Here is a 26,589-nt window from a genome sequence, read left to right as displayed (position 1 = left end):
CGCCCCAGCACTGGCGTAGAGCTGGGTGAGGGCACTTCTCAGTGGGAGCAGCGAGGGATCTTTCTGGAAGGATCTGGTGGCTAATGAGATAGCGGGCACTTAGTGCACGGTCCACTCGCTGGGTTGTTTTACATTTGGTTTTATTCCCCCACCTTCACAGAGGTGGGGTAGGCACTAACAGTATCCCCATTTTATAGGTGAGGAGACGGTGGCATGTGTCATGATGGAAGCTTCTAGAATCAACGGAGAACAGTGAAGATTTGAGTATTGGTCTTCTTTGGACATCTCTCTCTCTCTCCTCCCCTCCTGCTCCCCTCCCTTCCCTTCCTCCTTCCCTCCCCTTCCCTCCCCCTCCCTCTCCTGTCCCTTCCCTCCCTCCTCCCTCCTCCACCCCTTCTCTCTCTCTCCGTGCTATGGCTCCCAGGAAGGGGACTGTCAAAGCAGGGCACTTTGGCATCCTGGTACGGATACATGAGAGCCAAGCTAGACCACACCTGGCTTTTCTTTGTGTGTTGCTATGGTTGCTATACCATCTGTTTGCCCACAGGTGCTTAGGTCAGAGAGGTTGGCAATGGAGCCCCTATGGCAGCCCCCACCCTGCTTGGTGGCTACCCTAGGGCCCAGACGTAGCTAAGGGGGCACTGACACAGAACACACCGGGCTTGCGTTGCAGTTTGGCTGCCCATGTATCTACTGTGCTCTCCCTGCTCTGCACGGTAGGGACTCAGACCCTTCAGCTGCTCAGTCTCAGTTCCCTTTGCCAGCTGCTTCTGCCAAAGGGAGGCGGTGGGTTCTGAAAGGAGAGGAACCCAGCCATATCTGCTTCATCCCACCAACTCAGGAACCACCCGAGTCCCCAGCTGGCCACGAGCAGCTCCTCCCTCAGAGGCCTCCATTTCCATTTCCGCAAGAGACCTTCCTGGGAAGTTCAGGGCGGGGCCTAGTTCCCCCTGCACCCTTTCTCTTACTTGCCTCTGAAGTTACAGGGATGCAGACAGCTGTGCTCATCATTAGTGCATGCTAATTTCTGAATTCCACTTCCTGTTTGTTTAGATTCCTGGCACTTCTCCCACTCTGGTCTCCAGTCGCTCAAATGACAATTCTGTTGTTGTTGTTGTTGTTGTTGTTGGTGGTGGTGGTGGTGGTGGTGGTGGTGGTGGTGGTGGTGAATACTTGAGATGGGGTTTACTTGCCCAACTTGGTCCTGGATGGTCAAAGCCCTCCAGACAAGGATACTTAACAGTGTCCCTGTTCCCAGGCCATCCAAGACACACTCTCTGAAAGACTGGCATCACGGCATCTGAACTTGCAGAAAAGAACCCCAGAAACGTCAGGTCTGAGTGCCTGGCTGAGCACCGGCAGCCTCTGCTTAACACTGAAGACCTCTCTGAGCCCCTGACTCCATAGCTTTAAATGAAGGCAGAAGAGACATTCTGGGCAGGTTTCCTTCCAGGAGGCAGAAAGCTAGACTCCCAGCTTAGAGCATGGGGGCTTCTCTGTGTTGACAGTACACAGAGGGATTGGGGGAGAGAGGGGAATCTGCTGATTCTTCTGAGCCAGGTCCACATGACGTGTTTCTCATGGCTCTGCCCTTTCTCTGGCTTCTCCTTGCTTCCAAATGTCCAAAGTCGTGCCCTTCACAAATACTCCTTCTAAGACGAGTTTCTCTGGGATGGGAGGCCATTTTTTTTCTCTCCTGGAAATAAATACCAGAAGAACAGGGAGAGGCTGGGATGGGGGTGAGTTGCAGCCTTTCTGGAGGACGGAACAAGCTACCTTGCCAAATGGTACTTTAATGTCCTTTCGGTTCACAGGCCTAAAGAAGAAAATAACTCCACTCCTCTCTCTGCTGGGGCTCACCTGGCTCTCTCTATCACTCACTGGGGATGCTTCTTTCCCACTGGAGCATGTGATTGGACCACAAAGGTAAGCGGGAAGTTTTTTTTTTTTCCTCCGCTCACCCCCACCCCCAGCCGGCTTAATGCCTGGGCCATAAAGCGTTTACAAACTCTAAAGAAAGATAATAACTTCCCTTCTCACGGCCCAGTCACGGGGAGGTAATGCATGTTTCCAATAAGCTGAAAATGTAACTCAAATAGTAGGTTTTATTTCACTTTAATCCGCCTGTGAGTTCACGTTAAAGGTAAGAGGAATCAGCCTTGCAATGTGGACCAAGTTCATTAAAATCAGCATCTCCTCCTAGGGTTTACCTCTCCCCCCCCCCCCCCAAGTCTTGGCTAAATGGATGACCTGCGGGCATCGGAGTGACTACAACCCAGAGGCCACGGACAGGGAGCAAAAGCAGGAGCCAGTGGATGGAGCAGGAGGCCGGTGTTCCAGCTCCAGCTGGCTTGTGGAGGGTAGAGAGAGTGAGGAAGCATCTACATTCAATGAGGCTCGCTTGTTTGCTTGCTTCTGACACCTCTTGATTGATGGCAATCTGGTAGTGCAGTGGGTAGTTATAGAAATGATTCTCAGGCCATGTCCTCAGCTCTAACAGACACCAAGAGGCCTGAAATTGAATCCCTCAACTAAGGCTTCCTTTACACATTTATGGAGCCACTACTCTCTCGGTGCCCTGGTAGTGCTCCCTGGGTGCCCTGGTGGTGCTCCCTGGGTGCCTTGGTGATGCTCCCTGGGTGCCCTGGTGGTGCTCCCTGGGTGCCCTGGTGGTGCTCCCTAGGTGCCCTGGTGGTGCTCCCTAGGTGCCCTGGTGGTGCTCCCTAGGTGCCCTGCTGGCAAAATTGACTGTTGCTCCTTTGTGTAGCAATAAGTACTCCTTCGGGTTAAGAACTGTCCTGCTCAGATCTCTGGCGGGGTGTTCTCCTGGTGCCCTATGGTCTCAAGCAGTGCTGGTGTGTATAGCTGGCAGGCTTGCAGAGCAAGGTGGGTATTGCTGGTGCATGCTTGGGAGAGGGAGGCCAGGGAAAGGATCTTTGGCAGATAACTGGCCTGGACCCGGGCTAGCCAGCTGACTTCTGACTGCCATAGCTAAGGGCCCTTCTCAGGGTCTCCTGGGAGAGCCTGCCGTCTTGCCCCTCTATTGGAGGCTGAAAGTGCTGGTGAGAGGGAGTTGTCTCCCCTACTCCACGACAATCAAACAGTCACCATATAAATGCCCCAAACCCAGATTCCACTTGAGTTGGGGTACAAAGGCTCAAGGAGGAAGAGAAAAGAAACATTGCCGAGTTCTCCAAAGCCCTGGGCTGCCCACTGAGGCAGAAGAGGGAGAGACAACTATCTTTGGAACTCCCAGACTCTCTGGTCTTCTAGCCCTCACTGGCAGCTTCCGCTTGGGCCTCTGACTGCTGATGCCTGCTTTGTGAAGTTTACCTCAGACCTTCGTTATCCCTCTGGGCTTAACATCCTCTGGCCAGCCCCATCATGGCCTCTGGGAGTGCAAGGAATCCAGTGTGGAGAGAATATAGAGACTCAGTCAGGCTGGGAAGACTCACATGTCAGTGAAGCCCAGGCCCGTGAGGATCAAATAGACTCAACAGGCAGGGTAGGGAATAAGTTCCAAATTTCCAGACGTTGTCTCCAGAACTGTAGGTCCAGCTCTGAGGTGCACCTGACCAGAAGGGATCTGTGTTACGTCAGGTGTGCTTGCAGCACACATGTGTGGGCAATTGAGCCCACGGGACCATGGGTGCTCACCTTGGTCCACTAAGCTGGCCAATGCTAACCGACCCTCCTGAACACGTACCGTGTGCCACAGGCACATTTATGTGCAGTGCCTTAGTTTACCTCCATAGGGCCTCGAATGTAGGGGGGACGGGTCCAAAGACCATGGGATGGTAATCGAGAAGTGTGAATTGTGGCTGAGACAGCAGGCTGACCAGAGCCCAACTCGAGACTAAGGGGGTTTTGTGCCTGAGTGTGTGTCTGGATGTTCTGTTTGCTTCCGTGCTCTCATGCCCGTGGCCATGCGGGCTGTGCTGCTGGGAAGGGGACTCCGAGGACATTCACAGGAGATGGTTAGAGGGGACCCCGCATAGGCAAGAAAAACCACGTCAAATCCACAAACTGGGGTCTCGAAGTCAGCCTGCAAGTTTCAAGGGATGGAGGAGTGGAACGGGGTGGGCGGGGGTGGTCGTGAATCTGGCAGCTAGAGGTTTATGTTTTTCAAGAGACGTGGAGCCTAGCAGAGTTTCCTCTCTCGAACACTTGACACAAGCCAGGGGTGGACGGTGTACACTTTTAATTGAAGCACTTGGGAGGGCAGAGGCGGGTTAGTGAGCGCAAGTCTGCTCTGAGCCACACAATGAGACCGTCTAAAATAAAATGTAAAAAGAAGGAGGAGAAAGAGAAGGAGGAGGAGGGGGGGGGGAGGAGGGGGAGGAGGGGGAGGAGGAGGAGGAGGTGAAGGAGGGGGAAGAGGGAGAAGAGGAGGAGGAGTAGGAGGAAATTCTCCTGAGGAGTCTTTGTGAAACAAGCCAGATGTTTCCTGGCCTTCCTCTTCCTGTGTCTGGCCTGCCATCCTCCAGCCTACTCTTCAGCCTGAGGACCGCACAGACACTTCACCCAAAATACTCCAACCACACAGTCTCTGTGGAGCAAGTACCCCAGCCATGGACCCCTAGCGTGGATGGGTTTGTACCCTCCAGGGCGGGGGAGAGGACAGAGAGAGGCAGTCAGCAGCTATAGTCTGTTCTACAAATTCTTCGGAGGTGCCAGGAGCTGCACCCAGAGACCCTGGTCCCTTGAGCCTTTGGTGGTCACACGGTCTCTTAAGTGTGTCATCTCAAGTTTCGTCTGTGGGCGGCCGCTCTGTGATGGGTAGAGTGGACAGCACTTGAATCTTCCGGGGACCTGTCCCTCCTTTAAAGTCAGGAGAACATCAGCCTGAACTACAGGCAGTTTTTCCCCTCCAGGGCCAAGAATGTCTCTTGTTCTACAAACCCAGATCTTCTGATACAGAAGGAGGAAAAACAAACAAACAAAAAGCAAAAACAACAACAACAAAAAACCAACCAAACAAAAGACCCTTTTCCTCCCCTCCAGGCCCCACATGGATATAATGTCCTCAGAGAGAGAGAGAGAGAGAGAGAGTGCTGAAAGCCCTTGAACTCTGGAGCCAGATTACTGGGGTTCAAGTTGCCCCAAGTTCCAAGTTTGCGATAAGCTTAAGGATGTATATATTTTGGCCTCCCCATCTTTGGTCTCAGGATGGCAGCCTTCTGTTGAGTTCCTTCCGTGTGCCAGGCATGGCACCAAGTGTTTTCTGTGTCCTACCTCCTAGGCTGGGATGCCTGTCTTCCTGGCTTTCCACAGAGTATGATGGGCTAACTCACTTGCCCAAGGTCACCCAACTCGAAAATGAGGGGCCCTGGCTTCTGACCTTCTAAATTTCACTGTCCTTACCTGAGGCCTGTGCTTGAGACCAGAGTCTATCTGGGGGGTTGTGAGGAGTGACTGGGTAGTGACCTCTGGCTGCAGCCCTCAATGGTTTATTGCACTGTGGCTAGAGGGATGAACATATAGAATTGTCAACTCCAAACCCACTTGATGACAGAGCTTAACTCCAACTGGACAGAGGAGAGGGACGATGTCAGCAGCTGTGACAGATTGTTAAGTCATTTGTTCCTGGATGCTTCTCTCTCCTGAGGCCTGCAAGCTGCTGGCAGGCAGATTCTACTGGCTTTGTTTATTCCTGGATCCTGAGACTTGGCACACATTTGACACGGGGTGGGAGTTTGGTACAAGCTCACTGACAAGGGAGGGAGAAACTGCGTTGGGAGCCCTGGAGGCCATTCACAGCATGGCCAGCGCCGTCCTCCTTGGTCTTGTGCCTGTGATCTGAGGAGGCTCGATTCGTATTCTGTAGACGGAGGGACTTCTCAACCGTGCATGTGTCTTGCCTAGTGTTAGTTTCCTTATGGGGAAGATGTGCACAGCTGGGGAGGAGTATTGATCCTATAACCCAGGGTTTGGGCACAAAGGGGCGCAGGTTGGTAAATGGCAGAGGTGTCCCAGGTGTGGGGGATGTGGGCCAGTCTGCCGGCAGCACTGTACCCTCAGTGTTTGGGATGCTCTAGTGCAGGATCTGGGGTTATGGTGGTTATTGGAGTCTGCGGGAGTCTCCCGCCATCACATGAGTTAACACTAGCTTTGCTAGCCTTCTGTTCCCTTCTCCCTGAGAAAATTCTTCCATCCTTGCCTACTTGGCTCCTTAACAACCCACCACCACCCCCATCCCCATTCAGGAAGGACAGGCACCCCCTACCCCCACCGCCGCCACTGTCGTCTGACTTACTCTGGGTGAGATAACTGCTGGGCTGATTTCTTACACAACCTTGCACTCCAACCATAGAATTAATCCTGAAAGAGCCCACTTCTCTAGAAAACCATCTTTCCCTGAAGACCTTTGACCTCTGGTCAACCAAGGCTCTGGTCCAGAAGTGACAGAGGATGAGAGGAGGGGAGAGGGAACAAGATGGGGGCAGAGAGGAAGAGGAAGACAAGAGGTGGACAAGAAGTTCCCAAGCACTCCTAGCTCCTCCTCAGCCAGAAGCCTCGAGCTGTGCTTGCAACCTTCCCAGAAATGTAAGCGCCTACCTACCTTCCCAATTTCCTCTCACACCTTGTCCAGCCACCCCTCCCCCTCCCTGCCCCCTTCCCAAAGCCACAAGACAACATGGTATACATGTGGCCCATCTGGGCCTCTGGGAATCCTACTGGGCATGCCAGCGTAATGAAATACTTTTAGTTTATTAAACACAGGCTCTCCTAAGCCCTGAGCGCCTGTGGGTATTTGAAAGCTGAAGGTAACCCCGAGCTACCACAAACGTAATTCCTCCCCGCGTGTCCTTGCATTCCTGCCGCAACCCCATGCTCCTGCCCTTAGGCAGCATGGGAGACGAGGGACATAAAGTAACTCCTAGCCAGACAAGGGAGGAAATGGGGAGGGGGCGGGCAGAATGCTGGGAGGGGCTCCCAGAACCCCTCAGGGCCTCTAAAAGTATATGAAGTTCCCATTCCCTGGAGCCATGAAGGGCCCTTCTCCGTCCCTGGGCCGCTCCAAGTTTACCGAATCCGTGCCCTGTGAACATGGCGGCCAGCAGGCTTTACATGTGAACTCTGACGTAACTCAACCATCTCAAACCCCGCTTTTGTAAGGCTTGCTCTCCGCAGCGGGGCTGGTGGGGTGCCGGGTCTCGAGGCTTCCTCTGGTGCTTTGCTTCTGTTGCTTCTCCAGGGCTTGGCAGGGAAACAGAGACGGGGAGGGGCCGTGGAGAGACCCCAGGAGATCACGAGTTGCCTCCCCCCAAAACAGGGGGAGTCTCTTTCTTGACAGTGTTTTCCCATTCATTCGTCTGTCTCCTGAGCCTTGGGTCTGTAAATCAGGGGCGAGGGGCTGAGATGGAAATAGCAGACAAAGGCCTCAAGGGAGGCGCCCCCCTCTTTGCGGATGAGCATCTGGATGCCAGAGAAGGAGATTCTGTTGACGGAGTGCAGGGGAACCTGCTCCAGGTACCTCAGCGGCAACCCGTTGACCCACACACAGCTCTTGCGGGTCAGCACCTTGAGGCAGAAGGCCAGCAGGTTGCTGCCTTTCTCCAGGTAGGGCTCCAGGCACAAATGGTGGCGGGACAACTGTGGCAGCTGCAGCTGGAGGTGGGTGTCCTGCCCTCGCCCAACCAGCAACCGGCTGGCGTCGTGTTGCAGCTGCAGCGGAACTTTGGCAAAGGCGACCGGGCCCTGTGTCGGGTGGTACAGGCTCACCTGCAGGACTGTGAGGGGCCTCTCCATAGATCCTGGCAAGAACGTGATAAAGACACACCTCTGTGGTTTTCTGAGCCCAGACAAGCTGCCTACTTCGGAGATCTTGGGGCCACATCTTGCCGATGAGGACCACGCCTAAATAGATACTGTCATTCTGCCCAAGCTGGGATGGGGTGGAGGTTGACGTTAACATTGGAACTCCACCTCCCCACACCCCAACAGGACATACTGCCCATCCACTCTAATTTGTACAGGCGTGCCTGCATTATAAATCTTACCAGCTTATAGGGTGGGGCCTGATAGCCCTCAGGCCATTTGGAGACAGTTTGCCCCTGCTTTACAGGAACAGAGGAACAGACACGACAGGCTTTCTTGTATCTGGTAAGCACGCAATGAACAAACTCTTGCAGAGTCTCTTCTTTGCGCCGGGTGTCAGTCCAGGTGCTGTGGAGACAGGGTGCCCTTGGGAGCACCCCTCTTGAAGGAGAAGATATGGTGCTTCCAGCTATGGGGGTACAGAGCAACATAAAAGGTCCCTGAGCGCGACACAGAAGGTAACAACAGCCAGCGTCTTATCGGTGGTGTTTCCAGAGGGCCCGGCACTGGGTTCAGGGGCTCAGCACCGGGTTGAGGGCTCGCCTTTCTTAAACATCTGGGCAGAGGTGAATGCTGGTGGAGACAGTGGACAGAAGGGAAAATCTGGCTCACTGAAGACCCTCAGGAGCTCCGGGAAATGCACACGAGGTCCCACAGCTCCTCCAGGAACTTGTCCTTCAGTGTCTGTGGGACACACAGGAAAGCCCCATCCAAGGTCTGCTTGGTCCCTGCCCAACTTTAAAGGATAGACTGTCACACCTACGTACCCCACACCACCTAGAATTTGTTGCCACTTTTAGCAAGAACCAAGGACTGAGTGGGGTTTGGTAGTGATTCTATTCTTCCTCCAGGGCCTGGCTTTGGTCTGCATTATTTTATTTTCCTCTAAGAAGGCGCATTCTATCCTAAACTCCGTGCGAAAGTGTCGCTCATCTCTCAGGGCCCAGTTCAAACACTTTCGTCCCTGGGGAAAGTGACCTTGCCTCCCTCCTCTAACACCAACCACAAAATCACTTAGCCAACCCCTACTCTTTCATGTTTGCATTCCTCCCTTATCCCCTCCTCCCAGAGTTCTGCAGGCTCTTGTCTTCCTCCAGCTCCTCTCCTGTCTCCCTAAGGTCTCCCAGCGGTAGGGTATGACTCACGAGGCCATCTGTATAGCACCAGGCCACGGCAAGTGTCTGGAGGTGCGTCTGCTGGGGAACTAGGTGAGGAGATGTCCACATACAATGGCCATCTCTTAGCCAACTGTAAATGGCGGCCTAGTTCTTAAGCTGTGGGAGAGGGAGCCTGTGCTAGGTTGCCACACTTTTGCCTTGTCGCTCTTGAATGTAGTGTATCAAATGGGGATCTAATTGACAGTGGGGCCTTGGCCCCTGATGATGCCCCATCCCCAGCAGACAGACAGATACACCTCAGGCTACTGCCCCCGAGTGTCCTCGAGGAACACTTCTTTCTGAGGCAGAGTTAGGGTTCAGGTTGAGCCCGGGATTGAGGGCTGGGCACCGGTACCCTCGGACCTGGTAAGAGTACAGAGTTCATCCTTTAGAAGTCAATGTCATGACCAAGGATACTGAAAATGAACATGATACCATGTGCTCTCTCTCTGAACTCCTGAGCAGTCACATTCGATGGAAGCCAGCTCTCTGCCAGGCAACAGTCCTGCAGAGGCAGACTGGTTTGTCTTGGATCCCAGGTGATCATGGAGAACAGAAACCCAAACCTCTTAATAGCTACCAGGCTGACAAACGGAATGCTGGCTCTGGCCAGGGTCCTCCCCTAACCTCACCAGCCTCCCTGGGGACCCCAGTCCCCATGACCTCCACCTACCTTACTGCCAGGGTACGCCTGGCACTAACTCTGCAGCCATGGGCTCAGGCAGGGCCTGGGTGGGCTCTTCTGCTTTTCAAGAATGGACTGTGTCAGAGAAGGTGTCAACTCTGCCGTTCCTCCTTTTTCCTCTAGGAGAGAAATCAAAGTGTCGTTTTCTCTTGCAGAAGTGGAACCTACTGCCTGAGTTGTGAAACTGGTGTCCTTGTAGGAGGGGCCTCTTGATGGTAGGACTTCCTGGGTCTTGGTACTCCCAGCCTCTACTATTTCAGCCCCAGAGACCACAGAGTATTGATGGTCTTCTTTTCCCCTGTGAGGCCAGAGAGCTCCTGGATTATGAGGTGTTCCTTCCAATGGTCTGGGGTTGGCCAAGGAAGCCATACTAATAGAGAATATCTAGGATATCACAGAAGAGAATGAGACACGGGGACGGGAGAGCATGGCCACTCATGGGAAGGGACAGGAGGATGTGGCCACTCATGAGAATAGGCCTCATTCAGCACACGCAGAAGGCCACCTGCTGACTTTGTCCCATTTCTCTCCTTAAAGTGACATATCAGATACCCTACTTCCGGATGAACCTGTTTGGAACAAGACATAGCTTGTACAAGATCTCCAGAGCACAAACTTCCCTACCTTCTTTATTTTCTGACCCCACTGCCCTTTTGTTCCTCAGGATCCTGTCACTGAAGAATGACCTGCCCGTCCAGCTCAACGAGACAATGATGGCGTTCTAAAATGGGCTTCATTATATGTGTCCTCTCTATATATTTAAAATATATAAACACATATGCACGTATTATTAAAGTCAGCCTAGGTGGGAGGGTTACATATAGTTACAGAGTTTCAAATTCCTCCCTGTTGTCCAGGATGCAGAGACACAAACTGAGGGTAGACACAGTGAGGTAAGGATGCACGCTCCGATTTCACACAGAATCGGTAAGAGAATAAAACTGTCTCCTCGGTATCAGGCTAATACGTAGAGAATGGAATGAAAAGTAATTTCAAGGAAGGCTTGCATGTGCTTAGAAAGACCAGCAGAATAAGGAGGACATATAAGCAGGTAAGACGAGGATAGCCCAATCCTGGCCTGCAGTTGGTTGGGTGGAATGAGAGAGGGGACCGTCACACATTGCTCCCAACCCTAACCCCCCAAGCGAGACTCACTCATTCCAGAGGCTCTCCTGCTGCCTGCTTTCAGGAAGATGTCCTCCAGCAAATTGCCTCAGAGGCTGCTCTTGCTCAGGGGAGCTCGGGAGAGCATTGGGGAACTTGGACTCAGCTATTCCTGGGTCTTTCCTGTGTACCCTAGAGTCAGTACTGAAATCCTGACTACCTCCGTGGATGGATGCGGTTTTTACCTTCATTTGCCCTTTCTGCATCCTTCCCCTGCCACCTGTGCCCTGGGTCCTCTTGGTATTGAAAGGAGAAGAGTAAACCATTCATGCCACTGTGAACATTCTCTTAGACAATTCTTGGTGACTGGCTGGCTGATTCTTCAGGGAAACTTGGGTGGCAATAGTAACCCAAGGAGTGGCTCCAACCCAAGGAGTGACTCCAAGGATGTGGCAGGCATACTGTTGGCCTGGGAAGGATAAGAAGTTACGTGCAGGTTGGGCAGCTGGACAGGACCTCAGGTTCATTGCCAGCGCTGTATCCCACTTTGTGAAAACAGCCACCATTAGCATTTCTTTTTTCTTTTTCTTTTTTTTTTTTTTTGGTTCTTTTTTTCGGAGCTGGGGACCGAACCCAGGGCCTTGCGCTTCCTAGGTAAGCGCTCTACCACTGAGCTAAATCCCCAGCCCCACCATTAGCATTTCTTTTAGGCTCTGCCCCACAGTTACCTGGCAACAGCCAGGCGTGCCTGACTCACTATAAAAGGGGCTGCTTGCCCCTCCTCACTCTCTTACTCTGTTATTCTCTTCCTCTCTTCCCTCTCTGTCCCTTCACTGCCCATTGTCCCCCAGTGTTCACAGATGGCCTCTACTCCTCTACTTTCTCCTACTCCCCTGCTGCCTTTCTCTCTCTCTACTCCCCTCTCAACTCCCCTGGCCTAAATAAACTCTATTCCATATTATATGGCTGGTACCTCATGGGGGAGGGGGAGGGATGCCTCGGCATGGCCCCCCCGCAGAGGCACCCTCTCCCCTTCCACCTCACCATACCTCACTCTACCAAGCATATCCCTGGCTGCTTTTTCTTTTATAAAACACAAAGGCCACGACCTCTGGGTGGATGGTCGCACAGAAGCTCAAGAGCCACAGGAAGGAGCCTCAAGGACTGAGTGCGTCCATACAGCGGGGTGAGTTTGTGCCCAGCAGGGCAAGTCTGAGCCACAAGGCTCACCGAGTTCAGTCTTTGCCTACACGGGTCTCTCAAGCCTGAGGACAACCAAGCCCCTCCTTCCACAGGAGCTCCTTCTCAGTGCTCTGTATGGCTACCAGCCTTCTAGCTCGTATGTTAACTCAGCGATGCTCATTGCCTCTCTGCCTGCAGAGCTGGGCCCGAGGTGGGCCTTTGCCACCCCTGAGTGTTTCTCTTGGAGATGGGACACCCCTGCCCATCGCATGCCTCAACAAGGGTGTGAGCGTTAAGACACCAGTTTATAGTTTCTGTGGTACAGAAACCAGGCTAAGGACATTTTCCGTTGAGAAAGGGAAGTGAAACATGCAGGGGGTTCATCTGGTAAGAGGAAGCTCTGCCCAGGGTCCGTCTTCTGGTTATAATGGGAACTCAGGCTGGTGTGGAAAGACAAGGCTTACTGTCAGCATTTTAGGTGGAAGGTGGGAGCCGAGTGAGTAGGAAAAGAGAGGCGGGTGAAACAGAGGGACAACCGCCTGTCCTTGCTCAGAATGTCCCTCTGACTGGCCTTACAGCACCCACAGTGCCTCTGATTGGCTGTTGGGTATCTGGCAGGAGTCTAAGGACTTGTTTAAGTGAGATGAGTCCATCCTGGGCCAGTTGAAGTACCCAGAGACAAAATATCTGCTTCCTCTGACCTTCCCCTCAGCCGCCCATTCCCAGGCACGCTTGTGTCTGAGGTTTGCTCAGTCAAGTAACAGTTGTATCACCTCAAGTCGGACACCCTATCTGGACCTCAGCTTCCTGCAGTCAGATGGGCAAGTGGGTGCAGTCAAGGGTGCTAAGTGAGAAGTGTCAAGGGGCCTAGCACTGTAAGTGAGTCTGCTGGCTCAGTCTCTGCAGAACCTTTGGCTGAAGGTCCGGAATATACCTGAGGAGAAGAGCTGTAAGAAGAGACTCATACCTGTAAAACTTGCATTCTCAAAAAGCCCCAGTTTGTGCTTAAAACAGGATAATTTGGGAGCTTCACATAAGTTCCATGTAAGTCACAATGGGGTAAATACAGCATGCCAGAAAGTCTCTGCTTCCTTGCTGGGAAACGCTCCCCTGCTACCCATCTCAAAGATTAGTAAACCAAGGCTGGAGCAGTCAGGTGACTTGTTCAAGGTCATATACCTGGGGGGCGAGGCATCAGCATCACACTAGAGCCTGGCCAGTGAAGCCAAGAACCTTACCAAGCTGCTTCGTGCACCTCAGGAGTTCTCTGGAATCCAGCTGCCTGGCCAGCTAGCCACTCAGCTAAGGAACCATGCTTCTGGCTCCCCAGCCAACTTGGATGCCCTTGATTCAAGGACCTGTGACAGCACCCATAAACCAGTGACCTGCTTTTCAAAGCTGAAGAGGAAGGACAGCCAAGAAGTGTAGGAGTCACTGGCAATTGTCCCAATCAGACCTCTGCAACTGGGATAAGACCCTGATAAAACCAACTTGGGGAAGGAAATGGTTTATGTAAACTCCCAGGAAACAGTCCATCACTGAGAGAAGTCGGGACAGGAACTCAAGGCAGGAACTGAAGCACAAGCAATGGAGGAACACTGCTTTCTGGCTTGCTCAGCTACCTTTCTTATACAACCAAGGACCAGGGATAGCGCCCCTCACCGTGGGCGGGGCCCTCCCACATCAGCCATTATGCCCCGCCCCCGCCCCGCCCCCGCCCCCCAGACTTGCCTACAAGCCAGTCTAACTGGAGGCAATTTTTTCCAGGATGACTCGGCTTGTGTCAAATTGAAAAAGCAAATCAACACAAGGAGAGAGTCCCGGTTCCTTTGACTTCTGGTGTCCTGGATCTCAAGGGAGAGCCCTTGCAGGCTGGTGTGAGTCCAGAGGTAAAGCAGGGTCCCTAGCATCGGGCCACAGAGGTCAGTGGTCACAGGAGAGAGGACACGGGAACGGGGATTGTCATGCAACTTCCTGCCAGCAGAGCAAAGGTGAAGAACCAGGTTTGCTCCTTTCGCTGTAAAATGGGATGAGTTGATCTGTCCATTGAAGAGGAACTTGGGAGGAGGGTTATAACTAAGCCTTGGTCCTGTCCATCCCCGTGGAGCTGAACATGGTTGCTCTATGATGAAGACACTACCATCCCTCAGAGAAGAAGGAGTGTTTGTGACTCACAGCGATTGTGACCCCAAGGCGGGAGAGCCCTTTTACTTCTGTGACCAAATACATGAGAAATAACTAATGGGAGGAAAAGTCTGTTTGGGCTGCAGTTTGGTTAGAGTTCAGCCTGTGGCCATCTGGCTTCAGTGCTTTTAGGCCTGGGGCAAAGCAGAATCATCCAGACTAGGACGGAAGGGTGTGGTAGAAAAAAAGGGAGTGGGAGGGAAAGGAAGCGCTAAGCAAAAGGCACGACCTACAAAGCCACGCCCCTCCTACTGCTTCCTCCAACCAGGCTGCACTTTCTGATAGCCCAGTCCCGCTTAGAACTCATCCAGTAGGTAGATTAACCTATAGCATCCTCATGGTCCAATCCCCTGTCACTACTGCCGCTATCTAGGGACCAAGACTCCACAACGAGCCTGTGGGAGACTCTTCATATTTAAACAGGAAGGTTTGAGGAGTTGGTACATTTCTAGGTGTGGGGTGGGGCCCTGGTGTCGTGCCGGTGAGACTCAGGATCCTATTCTATAACTGGTTCTACCCTGCCCTGTCTCCTGCTCTTGTGTAACAATAACCACGGCACATTTGAATTTCAAAACGCTAGAACATAGTGATTTCTTACTAACTACTGTGCCCTGGCTCAGTCCCCACAGCAGAGATGGGTCCCATTATTTATTTATCTTTTGTTACAAATGAGAAACTGAGGCATGGCTAAGGTGGGGTCTTGCTCTGGACCCTATAGTACATAGCAGAGCTGTCTCTCAAACTCAGATGTGACCTCCAAATCTTTACCCCTGACTCCTGTGTCAACCCAAGGGGCAAGTTCCTCACCGACTGTGGGAGTGGGGGAAGGCTCAGTCAAGTTGAAACAGCTCTGTGGTCCCCTAGTCTAAATGCTGAAGATGGCTAACATGTGACCCTTCCTACTTCCTGATGCGTGCCTTCCCAGAGCACTGGGCCTCCTTGTAGATACTGACTGTCGGTCGGTCCAGCTAGCCTCCTGCTAAGGAGTCAGATTGGTGAGAAGGGGAACTGCTGTGGTGAAGGTCTGTCTTCTTCCCCTATTCCAGGGTTCCTTATTAGACACAGTGACATTGCCGTTCCCCATTCTTACACGACATTTACTGAGTGCTAAATATGACAATGCCTGGAACCTTGATCAATACCTGGGGCAAGATCAGGCCACACAGAGCTACTCCCCTTAAACCCAGAATTTTAATTCACATGTTTGCCTTCCTGTTGTCTGTCTGTCCCGGTTGTCTCGCAGGCTACCGACGAGCCTAACTTGTGAGATGGAGGAGGCTTCCCAATGCCCTGGCTTGCACATCTCTCACTTGTCCTTACCCACAGCAACCAGAACAACAAGGAGCTGTAGGGCAAGAAGGGAACCTACATAGGGCTATCATGGGGTAATCAATGTATAATGAATGGAAAGGTGTTAGGCCCACGGTTCAGGAGACTTGAAGCCCAGTAGCCTGATACATACTCCTGGTAGGCACATATATGTTTTATCCTTATGTGGGTGGACAGGTGAGCATGCCAGAGCCAAGATGAGTGCCACATTTCATCCTTTCGTCAAAAACCACTCCTGATATAGGTGTCCCATGCGCTGGTAGCCATTAATCCATTCAGGGTCCTCATAACCTTATTACTCTTTTTGCATATGTATACTTGTATATATGCATGTATGATGTGTACACATATACATTTGCAATTCACTTGAGTATAGATGCGTGTGTGTGTGTGTTTGTTTGTGTATACACATGCTTTGGAGACCAAAGGTTGACATCAGATTCCCTAATTATTCTCTCCTTTGTGTATTGAGTCAGGCCTCTCACCGGAACCTGGAAAATGCCAAATCGGCTGGTCTAGCTAGCCACTTTGCCCTGGGAACCCTTTGTGTCTTTCAGAGTACTGAGCTGCAGGTGGTCCACCACACCCACCCTGTATTTCCATGGAATTCAAACTCATGACTTCAGCTTCTTACAGTTATACAGTAAGTCTTGCTCACAGAGCCATCTCACAGCCCAGGTCACCTTTCACAGGTCTCAATTCTAGCACTGGCACAGTGGATCTAGTGGCACATGCTTGTAATGCCACTGCTGGAGATTGAATTCCCGGGGCTTGCTAATCAGCTATGGCAGCCTGCTTGGTGTGCTCCAAGCCAATGAAAGAACCTGAGTTAAAAAAGAAGGAGAAAAGCACTTGGGAAGTGACAGCCGAGGTTCTGTGTGCATGCTCACACATGAGATTGTGTGCACACACATTGCACACACATATGAATACACATATACACACATGCACACACAACTATATGCACATACACACACAAACACACATACACATACATATATTTACATGTACATACACAAGCACACATACAAGCGTGCCTATAATGCACACATGCACATATATACACACATGCACACACATACACACATGCACATACAACACATGCAACACATATACACACATGAACATACATACATGAACATACATACATGAACATACATATGCACACACATGAATACACATAAGCACAGTACATACATACATACATGCATATGCACACATGCATACACATAAACACAGTACATAAATACATATATAATACACCAATACACATGTATACACACAAACATACTCACAAACATCTCTTAAAAGCATGGGTTTCTTTAAGGGCTGAAGCTGTCCAGGGAAGATGACCTCATAACATGACACATGATCATACATGACCTTTGTTTTCATTGTGAGATGAAGCCCGGCGTAAATATGGTTTATGGTGACGGAATAAAGAGTATCTGGAAATTGTGTGTCTTCAAAGGCAAATTTTTTATGTGCTACGAAAAACAAAGAAAAACCCCTTTCTGTGGGTGTAAACCTTGTTTCCATTGCTTAGAGAAGTCTGTGTGAGTTGAAAGCAGGTGAAAGGAAGCAGCCTCTTGGTAAATGTTGAGATCATCTACACGTAGTCACCTTAACCATGTGGAAGTGGTACTGTCCCATTTCTGTTTCATTGCTGTGATAAAATCCCTTGGCAAAAAGAGCATAGGGCAGGAGGGGTTTATTTACCTCACAATGCCTCACTATGTCACAATAGGGAAGCCAAGGCAGGGACTCGAAGCAAGCAGTCACAGCACATCCAGTGACCAGCAGAGAGAACCAGATGCTCGCATGCATAATACATTTTCTTCAGGCCTATGCAGTCCAGGACCCAAACTCAGGGAATGGTGCCGCCCACAGTGGGCTGGGTCTTCTCGCACCAATTAACGTAAGATAGACAATCCCTCTCTCAGACTCTCTCCCCTGGTGATTCTGGATTATTTCAAGATGACAATTACAACCAACCACACAGTAACTCCTCATTTCTTTCTCCTCCAGCCCTTAGTCACCACCTTCCTACTTTCTATCTCTGTGAGCTTGACGACTCTACATGAACTTCAAAGAATTGGAATCATGCAGATTCATCTTTTTCTGTGACTGGTTTGTTTCACTTGACATAATGACCTTAACGCTTATCTATACGGTAGCCTGTGTCAGAATCTCGTTCCTTTGTGTGGTTGAATAATATTCCCTTGTGTGCAATTACCAAATTTCTTCATCCATTCATCTGCCAGTGGATGCTTGGATTGTTTTCATCTTGGTCATTGTGATTCCATGCTGATGTGAACATGGTGGGTCAGGGGAAAACATGTATGTTTGAGTCCTGCCTTTAGTCATTTGGGTATGCAGCTGTTATGGCTTGACAATGAAGTATCCCCTAACCGACTCATGTTTTGTTTTTGTTTTTTTTTTTAACACCCAGCTTCCAGCTGACTAGAAGGAAGTAGGTCACTGGGGCATCCTGGCCTGACTCCTGGCCATTATGTTCTCTGCTTTCTGTATGGCATCCAGTGGACAACAGCCTGTACCACATACCTCCACCACTGTTACATTTCACCCAAGCTCGCAGTCAAGCAGCCATGGACCAATCCTTCAGAAACTGTACCCAACACACACACTGTCTTAGTTAGGGTTTACTGCTATGAACAGACACCATGACCAAGGCAACTCTTATAAAGGTTCACGGGGTTGGGGATTTAGCTCAGTGGTAGAGCGCTTGCCTAGGAAGCGCAAGGCCCTGGGTTCGATCCCCAGCTCCGAAAAAAAGAACCAAAAAAATAAATAAATAAAAATAAAGTTTCACATTGAATTGGGGCTGGCACACAGGTTCAGAGGTTCAGTCCATTTTCATCAAGGCAGGAACATGGCAGTGTCCAGGCAGGCATGGTGCAAGAGGAACGGCAGAGTTCTACATCTTCATCTGAAGGCTGCTAACAGAATACTGACTTCCAGGCAGTTAGGATGAGAGTCTTAAAGCCACACCCACAGCGACACACCTACTCCAAGGCCACACCTACTTCAACAAGGCCACACCTACTCCAACAAGGCCACACCTACTTCAACAAAGCCACGCCCACTCCAACAAGGCCACGCCTACTCCAACAAGGCCACGCCTCCTAATAGGGTCAATCCCTGGGCCGAGCATATGCGAACCATCACACACCCTAAGCCTCTAAGTTGACGTCATATCAAGAAGTAGAAATTGAGGTTCGAGTTTTATTTCTAAATTTCTTAGGACTTGCCACACTGTTCTCCACGGCCACCTCACTAACTCACATTCTTGCACATTCTTGAGGACTGTGGTTTCTCTATGTCCCCACTGATAACTGGTACTCTCTATTTTTGATAGCTAAGGGGTGATATTTGTGTGTCTCTGCCAATGAGTGCTGCTCAACGTCTCTTTATTATTGGCCACTTTTGTAAACATCTCTGGGGAAACAGCAACTCCAAGTCCTTAGGGTTTTTTGTTTTGTTTTGTTTTAGTTTTGTTTTTATTACTCTGGTTGGGTTGCAAGAACTCTTTACTCTTTGGATCCTGGTCCTTTATCAGAGACGAGTTTTACAAATATGTTCTTATACTCCACCAGTTGCCTTCTCAATACACAAAGGCTTTTTGATTTTTGTGCGAGGGCTGTATGTGGTTTATGTGCTCTTGTAGCCGTGCACACATGTGCCTTTGGGTGTGCATGTATTGGAGTGCTCGTGTGGTTGGAGGTCCGAGGTTGATGTTGGATGGATGTCTCCCTTGATCGATCTTCACTCTGTTCTTTTGAACCAACATCTCTCTGGTTGACACAGCAGGTTCGCCTTCCTCATTCAATAACTTTTCCTTCTCTGTTTTCTTGCTAGGGATCTTAGATATTTGGATGTATCCAAAACCTGACATCAAGAACGTGCTGGCTCACAGACCCGCTCTGTGAGGAATCACCACATTCAGCGCTTTTGATTAAAAAAAAAAAGATTTATTTATTTATGCGTACGGATGCTTTTTTTGGCATGTACGTCTGTGCACCCCATTTGTGCAGTACCCGTGGAGGCCAGAAGAGGGCGTCTGATTGTCTGAAGCTTAAGTCACATATGCCTATGAGTTGCCAGGTGGATGCTGGGAATTGAACCCAGGTCTTCTGGAAGAGCAGCCAGTGCTCTTAACCATTGAGCCACCCCTCCGGCAGCTCATCATTCACAACATCTGAAAACAAAAGCGAAAGAGAAAAGTGTTCCTCATACCTGTTCTAGTCACCTCACCTCAAGCCCTGGGCACCGTTTGGCTCCCAACTTGGTGACAGTGTCAAGAGCAACAGTTCTCATTCCCCAGTGGGGTTCTCATCCTTAACGTTTTGCTTTCTCCCACCATATATTTCAGGAGGCCGCCCACGCCACGGCAGACCGCTCCCTAGCCGTCAACGTGATGTTCCTCACTGGTGCTTTGCACATGTGCATCTTCGCTCTGAACCCAGTGTCATGGCAAATATGTCTTTTCCACATGGCCACTAATATAAAAAGTGTTTTCCTCCCCCTTCAGTCCCAGGGGGAGCTGGATCACTGAAATGAGGCCTTGATGAGACGATCAGAAATCCTTCCTGCGGAGCAAACCCTCCAAGTGGTTTTCCAGGAGCTCAGTGGGACCGCAGACCTCCTGAGCTATAAATCAGTAACTCAGCCCAGTGAAGTGCTCACCCAGTGGCTTGCCACCGAGTGACATGGCTGGTTGCTCTGGACTCCAAGTGCTCCTGCTGTGCCATCGCTGAAGGCTTACTTCAGGACCAGCTACTGGTGGCCTCTCGCCTGCTTTTGGCCACTGGGGCCAGAGTGTGAGCACAAATGCCACTGTGGGTGGCTTTTCAGCACAGACTCCAGCCTCCTGGATGCAAGCTTCCTATTGTTAGCATTCTGTCTAAGCTCCACCCCCACAGTTACCTGGCAACAGCCAGGTTTGCCTGACACTATAAAGGGGGCTGCTTGACACCCCCCCTTCACTCTCTTTGTCCTCCTTCTCCCCATTCCCCTCCGTGTGCTCATGGACAGCCTCTACTCTACTCCTCTCTCTTCTCCCTTCTCTCTTCTCTCCTCTCTTCTTCCTCTCTCTCTCTCTCTCTCTCTCTCTCTCTCTCTCTCTCTCTCTCTGCCCCTACTGCCCTCTTAACTCCCCTCCCCATTCCCTGAATAAACTCTATTCTATACTATACCATCTTGTGGCCGGTCCCTCAGGGGGAAGGGATGTCTCATCATGGGCCAGCTGAGGCACCCCCTTTCCTCAGACCTCCATAGGACACAATCCCCCTCCCCTTATCCTTTTATAAACACAACGCTGGTGCTGAAACCCAGGACATATCCTCTCTTTATCATTTTATAAACACACCAGGCTTGCTTGCCCTGACGGTGGCGTGCTTCTAACACCTTATAATACAGCTCCTTGCCTGTTGGGTCTTGGCAGGCCATTGCATGTATTTAGCACAAGCCATTGGCCTGCCTGGGAATGTGGAGACTCTGACTAAAATGCTGACAGCAAGACTTGGCAAATGTTACCCTTAATTTGTCTTTTCTTCCTGTCACCTGTGTGCCTCGGACCCTAACACAACCATACATACTGCAGACAGATGTGGTTTGGAGAAGCAGATTCTCCCCTTATCTCTGATTCTTACACGTAGTTTTAGACATCTCTTAAACGGGGGAGTGGGGGTGGGGTGGGCATGAGCTGAGGGCTGCTTGGTGGTGAACGTTGCCTGGACATCAGAGAGTGCTGGAACAAGATAAGCCCCAGCTTCACTAGATGATGAAACTTTATGGGCGTCTCATCTATGCGGTCCCTCTGTCGGTCTACGACACATGGCTGTGTTTACAGCAATAACAAAGAAGGACCCTATTAAACATAGGAAGGCATACAGTTTTGAGTGCTAGGGACAACTTTTGTGTGCTCAAAGGTGTTTGCTTGTAGTTTTTAAGGGCAAGAGGCTGAATGGGGATGGTTTCTTTACTCCCAGTAATCTCTGAGACCCCAACTGAGTCCCCTCTCCTGCTGAATCAGATCATGAACAAACCCACACAACTTTACTCTTTCAGAACCCACACTGCCCCCTAGTGCCATCAACTCAGTTCATCTTTGCTCCAGGTGGGGTGACCCCTAGAAGCATGTCAGTAAGAATGGTCCCCGCCACACACACACTTCTTGCCTTCCCTCTTTACTTGATACCTGCTAGGATCTTTATATTCTTTAGACACAATATGTTCCCTACCACTGCCAGTGCTGGCTCTCGTGAAATCTTCTGTTTTATGGAGAAGAGAAAACGAGATGCTCCCTCATTTGCCTCAAGCCCTCTCATCAGTGATGGAGCAGACAGGCAGATGTCCTCTGGTTCACCTTCACTCCCCCCCCCCAGGCTTTGCTGGGCCCTGACACTTCTCACCTTTGTCTGCGTCACTCACCAGCTGAGCCTAGTGAAGTTGTTGCCCAGTGGTGGCCCCTGCAGAGTAAGTGCTGGAGACGTGGTTCTGGAGCTGCCTATGATTTCTGTCCCCCATCCCCTCAACGTTCCCTGCAGATCCAGATCTTCCCCAGCCTCAGATCCTACCCAACCTTCAGCCTCCGACATCATTCATTTGGTAGATCTGCCAGCTAACCGTGGAACTCCAAATCTTCAAACGCCATAGTCATTTGCCTGCCTGAGTTGGCCTCTTTTCTCATCTATTTCCCTGACTGATTCCATCAGAGTCTCTGTTTCCCATCAAGCCATTAGGTGCCTATATACTCCTGATCACCGCTTGCCTTAGAATCTGTTAGAGCTCAGGGAAAACCCCAGACTCAAATAATATGCGAAGGCAAAGAGTTTATTCTGCAGGAATTACCGGCACGCAGGGGTCAACCATTTATCAAAATGTCGATGCCCTAAGGGGCTTGCAGGCCCCCTTTTTATACAGGTCTAGGGGAATTTCCCAGGATTAGGTAACCTCTAATAGGATTGGTAGGGAACAAAGCAGTGATGTTAGTACAGTTTTGATTGGTTGCTGTGTTGGTTTCATTATATTTGGTGAGACCGTCTCTGTTCTGGCCTTGTTATCTGGGCCCTGTCCAGGTGTCCCAGGGGCTGACTCCACGATGGTGCTGTCCTCCTAAGTTCAGGGTCATGAATGACTAAAGGCCCCATTGTCGGTGGTTCCCTCTGAGGAACCTAGTATGCTTCCCAGAGAACTGAAAGTTTTACTTCCCGAGGTCTCCGGACCTCTCAAATCTATTAGCTGCATACAGAGTGGAACATACTTCTTTTAGTTAATATTTGACTTCTTTCTATCCTGTTTATCTTCTGCTTATTTTGCTTCATATGCAGCTCCTTCATTCAGTCACGCAACATATAGTCCTTGAGGGCCTACTGTGTGCTGAACACATTGTATGTTCCAGTGGATACAATAGGGAACTGGTGGATCACTGAATTAGTTTCTGGTCATGTTCTTGTGTTACAAACAGCTACAAACTAAACCACAGACCTAGAAGCCAGAAGTCAGCATCTCGGGTTAAAACCAAGGCGTCAGTAGAGTCATGTGCCCAACTCTTGCCTCTCTCGGTTTCTAGACGTTTCTGGCATTTCTTGGCTTGTAGACACACCATCTGATCTTCAAACCTTCTAGCTCACCAGCTTTCTGCTGATCTCCACGTGGCCTTCTCCATGTATGTGAAATGTCTTTCCAAATCCCCATCTTAGTAATACCCATGAATGCCCTTGGTCTCCAAGCAGCTAATCAAAGGTCGCCTCCCTCCCTATGCTTTGAACACCTCGAATGCCCTGGGTGTCAGTTCTTGCTTCCTTTGGGATGTCTTTGGGGCCATACATCAGCCTGGCACTGTAAGGAAGTCATCCTTCTGGAAGCCTGCTATTCTAGAGTTTCTACTGCTATGATAAAACGCCAACACCATGACCAAAAGCAACTAAGGGAGAAAAGCATTTACTTCATCTTACAACTCTTAGGCTGTACTCCATCGCTGAGGGGAGGCAGGGCAGGAGCTCAAAGCAGAACCTGGAGGCAGGGCCTGAAGTAGAAACCATAGGAGAACACTGCTCACTGGCTTGCCCAGCCTGGACCAGCTGGCCTGGGGTGACGTCACCCACAAAGGGCTGGGTCCTCCTACATCAATCACTAATTTAAAAGATGCCTAGCAGGCTTGCCTACAGGCTGATGGTGTGGATTACTTTCTCAGTTGTGATTTTCCTCTCCTGACATGACTCTAGCTTATGTCAAGTCAACAGACAAATAAACAACAACCACACAAAACAACAGGATACCTTCATTCTAGAGCCCAGACACTGGGGAAGAACCAAAGAGAATATTGACCGGTAGCTGGAGCCACAGAAGCGGTGTGTTAAATACCCCCAGGGAGATTGTGTTCGTGCAGTGGCTGAATGACGTGTGGCACCAAATGCTCCTGAACAGCAGCTCCAGCCCACCAGGGGACTGCCTACTGGCTGAGGGACAGCAGGGACCAAGGGCTGCAAAGCCAAGTGGAGACCAAAAAGCCCTGTTTGGCCATACAGGCAACACCGGAGCATCTGGATTCTATCCCCTACAGTAGGGACTGCTGGGGCTCTGTGGATAGTAAGGGGTGGGAGCTGTGGGGGGTTGCAGTTGGGTTGGGGAGAACGGAGACATCTGTGCAACATAGGGGTGGGGGGTGGCGTTCTTCTTACATCATAACCTGGACATTGGCCTTGCTGGTCCCATTTGTCCCTTAAGTGGAATGTCTCCCATTCTGCAGCTGTGCTACGGAGCCACTGATATTCATGTCTGTGACAGTGACCTTTGGATTTTAGGCATCAAGAAGATTCTGGGGCAGTGTTACCTGCTTGGAATTTTAAGAAGCCAGGTACCTGGGTTCAAATCTGAATTCAGATATTTCTTATGTGGACTCAGAGGGGTCCTGTGGCCTTCCTATTTTTCTCTCTTTTCTTTTTAAAAGAATTGTTTATTTAATGTGCATGAGTACACTGTAGCTGTCTTCAGACGCACCAGAAGAGGGCGCCAAATCCCATTAAAGATGGTTGTGAGCCTCCATGTGGTTGCTGGGAATTGAACTCAGGACCTCTGGAAGGGCAGTCAGTGCTCTTAACGGCTGAGCCATCTCTCCAGCCCCCCCCCCATTTTTGCTTTTTTTCTTTTTATAAACGGTGTTGATATTGTCTAGAGTCGATGGTTTAAAATGTGCAGAGCTCTTAGAGAACAATCTCAGACAAGAAAATATGAAATAAAACACTCCCATTTGACTGCAGTTTCTGTTGGAGACATCTTTGAGAGCAGGGCTGGTCTCTTATGTTTTGAAAAGTGGGGGAAGTAACTGACTGGCCAATTTGACTTTATGTGGAAAAAGCCAAGGTGTCTGGCTGCCCACCACACCGAGATGGTAGGGCACTGTTGCTGACAACGCCACTCACTCAGGATTCAGGTCATAGGGAAATACACGGTGGCTATCTACCACAGGGCAGGACGGTGCCGTGCTGGCTGCAGGGCAGCAGATGCTGGGTAGGCTGCTGTGGGAGCCTGCATGCTACAATGCTGACCTCTGATGGGATACGCCCTCTGGTGCAATGGCGCCATATACAATATAAGCTTGTTCAAGCATCAGTGGCTCCAGAGATCGTGGGCTCTGGGTGGGAACCTATTACTGTTGTCTTACCAGAAGAACTGTCAAACTTCCTTCTAAATATTTATTCATGCACATAGATTTCTGCTGCCTTGAAGCTTGGCCAGAAAAGCTACTCTCTAAATCGCCCAGCAGATAACGCAGAGACTCGTGAGCATCCTAGGACTGGTCAAGCCTGGAAGCTGATCTAAGGTCCAGTCAGGTTCTGTTTCCCCTCTCTTATTTCATTCAGGTCTGGTCCTCTGTGCGTTTCGGGGTGCTGCTGTTGCCCACATTTAAAATGAGCAGGTCTGGAAGCAGGAGACCCGAGGAGGGGTCTTGCTAGAGGTGGCAAGAGGTCGGCTAAGCAAAGCAGAGAGAATCGTGGATTAGGAGACAGGAACAATGGCAAACAGGATCCGAGAGCTGCTGGGGACATCTTGGAGGGTGGCTGGAGAGAAGGTACCAAAGAATGGCTTTGTTTTCATTCTCGCGTTAGGTTACGTAAGTCAGTTGCGTACGTAGGTTATGTACGTAGGTTGCGTACTATTACAGACTTGCTTTACAGACTGCGAGAGCCAAAGCTAAAGATGGGAAAACGCCTGCCCGGGTCCCACAGCTAGTAAGTGGCAGGGCTGTAATTGGCACTGGGTCCGTCTGCCCCCAATGTTTGCTTGTAACTGCTCGGTCCGGGAATCCTGCCTCAAGTCTCCCAAGATCATCTTAAATTCACCACCTGGAGTGGCGAGTTGAAGAGAAGCCGTTTCCTTCATATCCTCGACACATCGTATCTCTTTTCACAAGAAACCAGCAATTTGATGGTGCTTTTCACAAGAAAGGAGCAACATTTGTTGGTGATTTCCCGGCAGGGTGATTTCCTCGGAGCGTCTTACTGACGAATGACCTCAAGGGGGCTCCATTGGGCAGCTAGACAAGTCTTTTCCTGCTGGTCCGCAGAGGTGCCAGTAGATGGCGCCCTGACCGCGTCCCTGCCCGATGCTCCTTGCTGCTCAGCTCTCAGTTCTCATTTAACAGACTCTGGCTCACATGCTGAGTTTCAGGGGTAGGTGTGAGCTTCCATTCAGCCTTCCCAGGTCAGTGAGGAAGACAGACAGACGGCCATTGCGGCTCAATGTAAGAATTAATAGGACAGAAGGAGCCCGGGACAAGGGATTGGAGCTGGAGGAGCCCTGGACTGAGTGGCTTTTGCTGTCTGGAGGAGGGTTGGGCATTCATAGAAACAGTCACCACCAAGTATTCGGTTTGTGCTCAAGAAGCTAATGAGGACCCAGTGTGGTGTCCACACTTACGATCCTACACTCAGGAGGCAGAAGCAGGTTCATGAATTTGGGGCCAACTTGGTCTACACAGTGAGCTCTAGGCCAGCCAAGAAAGACTCTGCCTCAAAAGGAGGAGAAGGAGGAGGGAGAGGAGGAAGAGGAGGAAAAAGCAAGAGGAAGAGAGGAGGAAAAGAAGAAGCAGGAGAAGGAAGA

At 50.6% G+C, this 26,589-nt stretch overlaps 3 protein-coding genes across 10 annotated transcripts in view; 2 read left to right on the top strand and 1 right to left on the bottom strand.

Moving 5' to 3' along the window:
* Positions 1–19,461, top strand: part of LOC147999973 (uncharacterized) — a 20,740-nt gene extending 1,279 nt beyond the window's left edge. Inside the window, exons 3-7 of one of the 7 annotated variants that reach the window (XR_015641060.1) lie at positions 198–264; positions 1,259–1,334; positions 1,815–1,926; positions 6,314–6,546; positions 7,277–8,280. Coding sequence is in view for 2 of the 7 variants with exons in the window: in XM_087591640.1 (XP_087447766.1) it covers positions 1,259–1,334; positions 1,815–1,926; positions 16,020–16,105; positions 17,491–17,546 (330 nt within the window). In the remaining 5 variants the exon portion in view is untranslated. Of the gene's footprint in view, positions 1–197; positions 265–1,258; positions 1,335–1,814; positions 1,927–6,313; positions 6,547–7,276; positions 8,281–10,327; positions 11,082–13,678; positions 13,941–16,019; positions 16,106–17,207; positions 17,381–17,490; positions 17,593–19,341 lie in introns of those variants that run through there. The other 6 variants (XM_087591640.1, XR_015641059.1, XR_015641063.1 and 3 more) reach the window with 6 other exon arrangements.
* On the bottom strand, positions 6,693–9,801 carry Tifab (TIFA inhibitor). Of its 2 annotated transcripts, none has more exons than XM_087591235.1 (3): positions 9,652–9,801; positions 8,004–8,505; positions 6,693–7,757 (listed from the first exon to the last, which is right to left on the bottom strand). In XM_087591235.1, exon 3 carries the CDS (start codon positions 7,750–7,752, stop codon positions 7,309–7,311), a length of 444 nt encoding a protein of 147 aa, XP_087447361.1. In that variant the 5' UTR covers positions 7,753–7,757; positions 8,004–8,505; positions 9,652–9,801; the 3' UTR covers positions 6,693–7,308.
* LOC100360522 (ribosomal protein P1-like) lies at positions 10,489–26,589 on the top strand (the record flags this gene model as incomplete). Its single annotated transcript, NM_001409300.1, is given in 7 exon segments — positions 10,489–11,083; positions 14,642–14,656; positions 25,750–25,764; positions 26,382–26,389; positions 26,557–26,563; positions 26,566–26,577; positions 26,579–26,589. Coding segments are annotated over 6 exon segments (68 nt in total), but the record flags the coding sequence as incomplete, so codon positions are not given.

The sequence above is a fragment of the Rattus norvegicus genome, chromosome 17 (assembly GCF_021556685.1).
Source record: "Rattus norvegicus strain SHRSP/BbbUtx chromosome 17, alternate assembly SHRSP_T2T, whole genome shotgun sequence".
NCBI classification, from domain to species: domain Eukaryota; kingdom Metazoa; phylum Chordata; class Mammalia; order Rodentia; family Muridae; genus Rattus; species Rattus norvegicus.
The sequence above is the reverse complement of the archived record's forward strand: the minus strand, read 5'-3'. Positions and strand labels throughout refer to the sequence as shown.

Excerpts from the sequence above, each read along its gene's own strand:
- Tifab (XM_087591235.1), bottom strand. The coding sequence starts at position 7,752 with ATGGAGAGGCCCCTCACAGTCCTGCAGGTGAGCCTGTACCACCCGACA.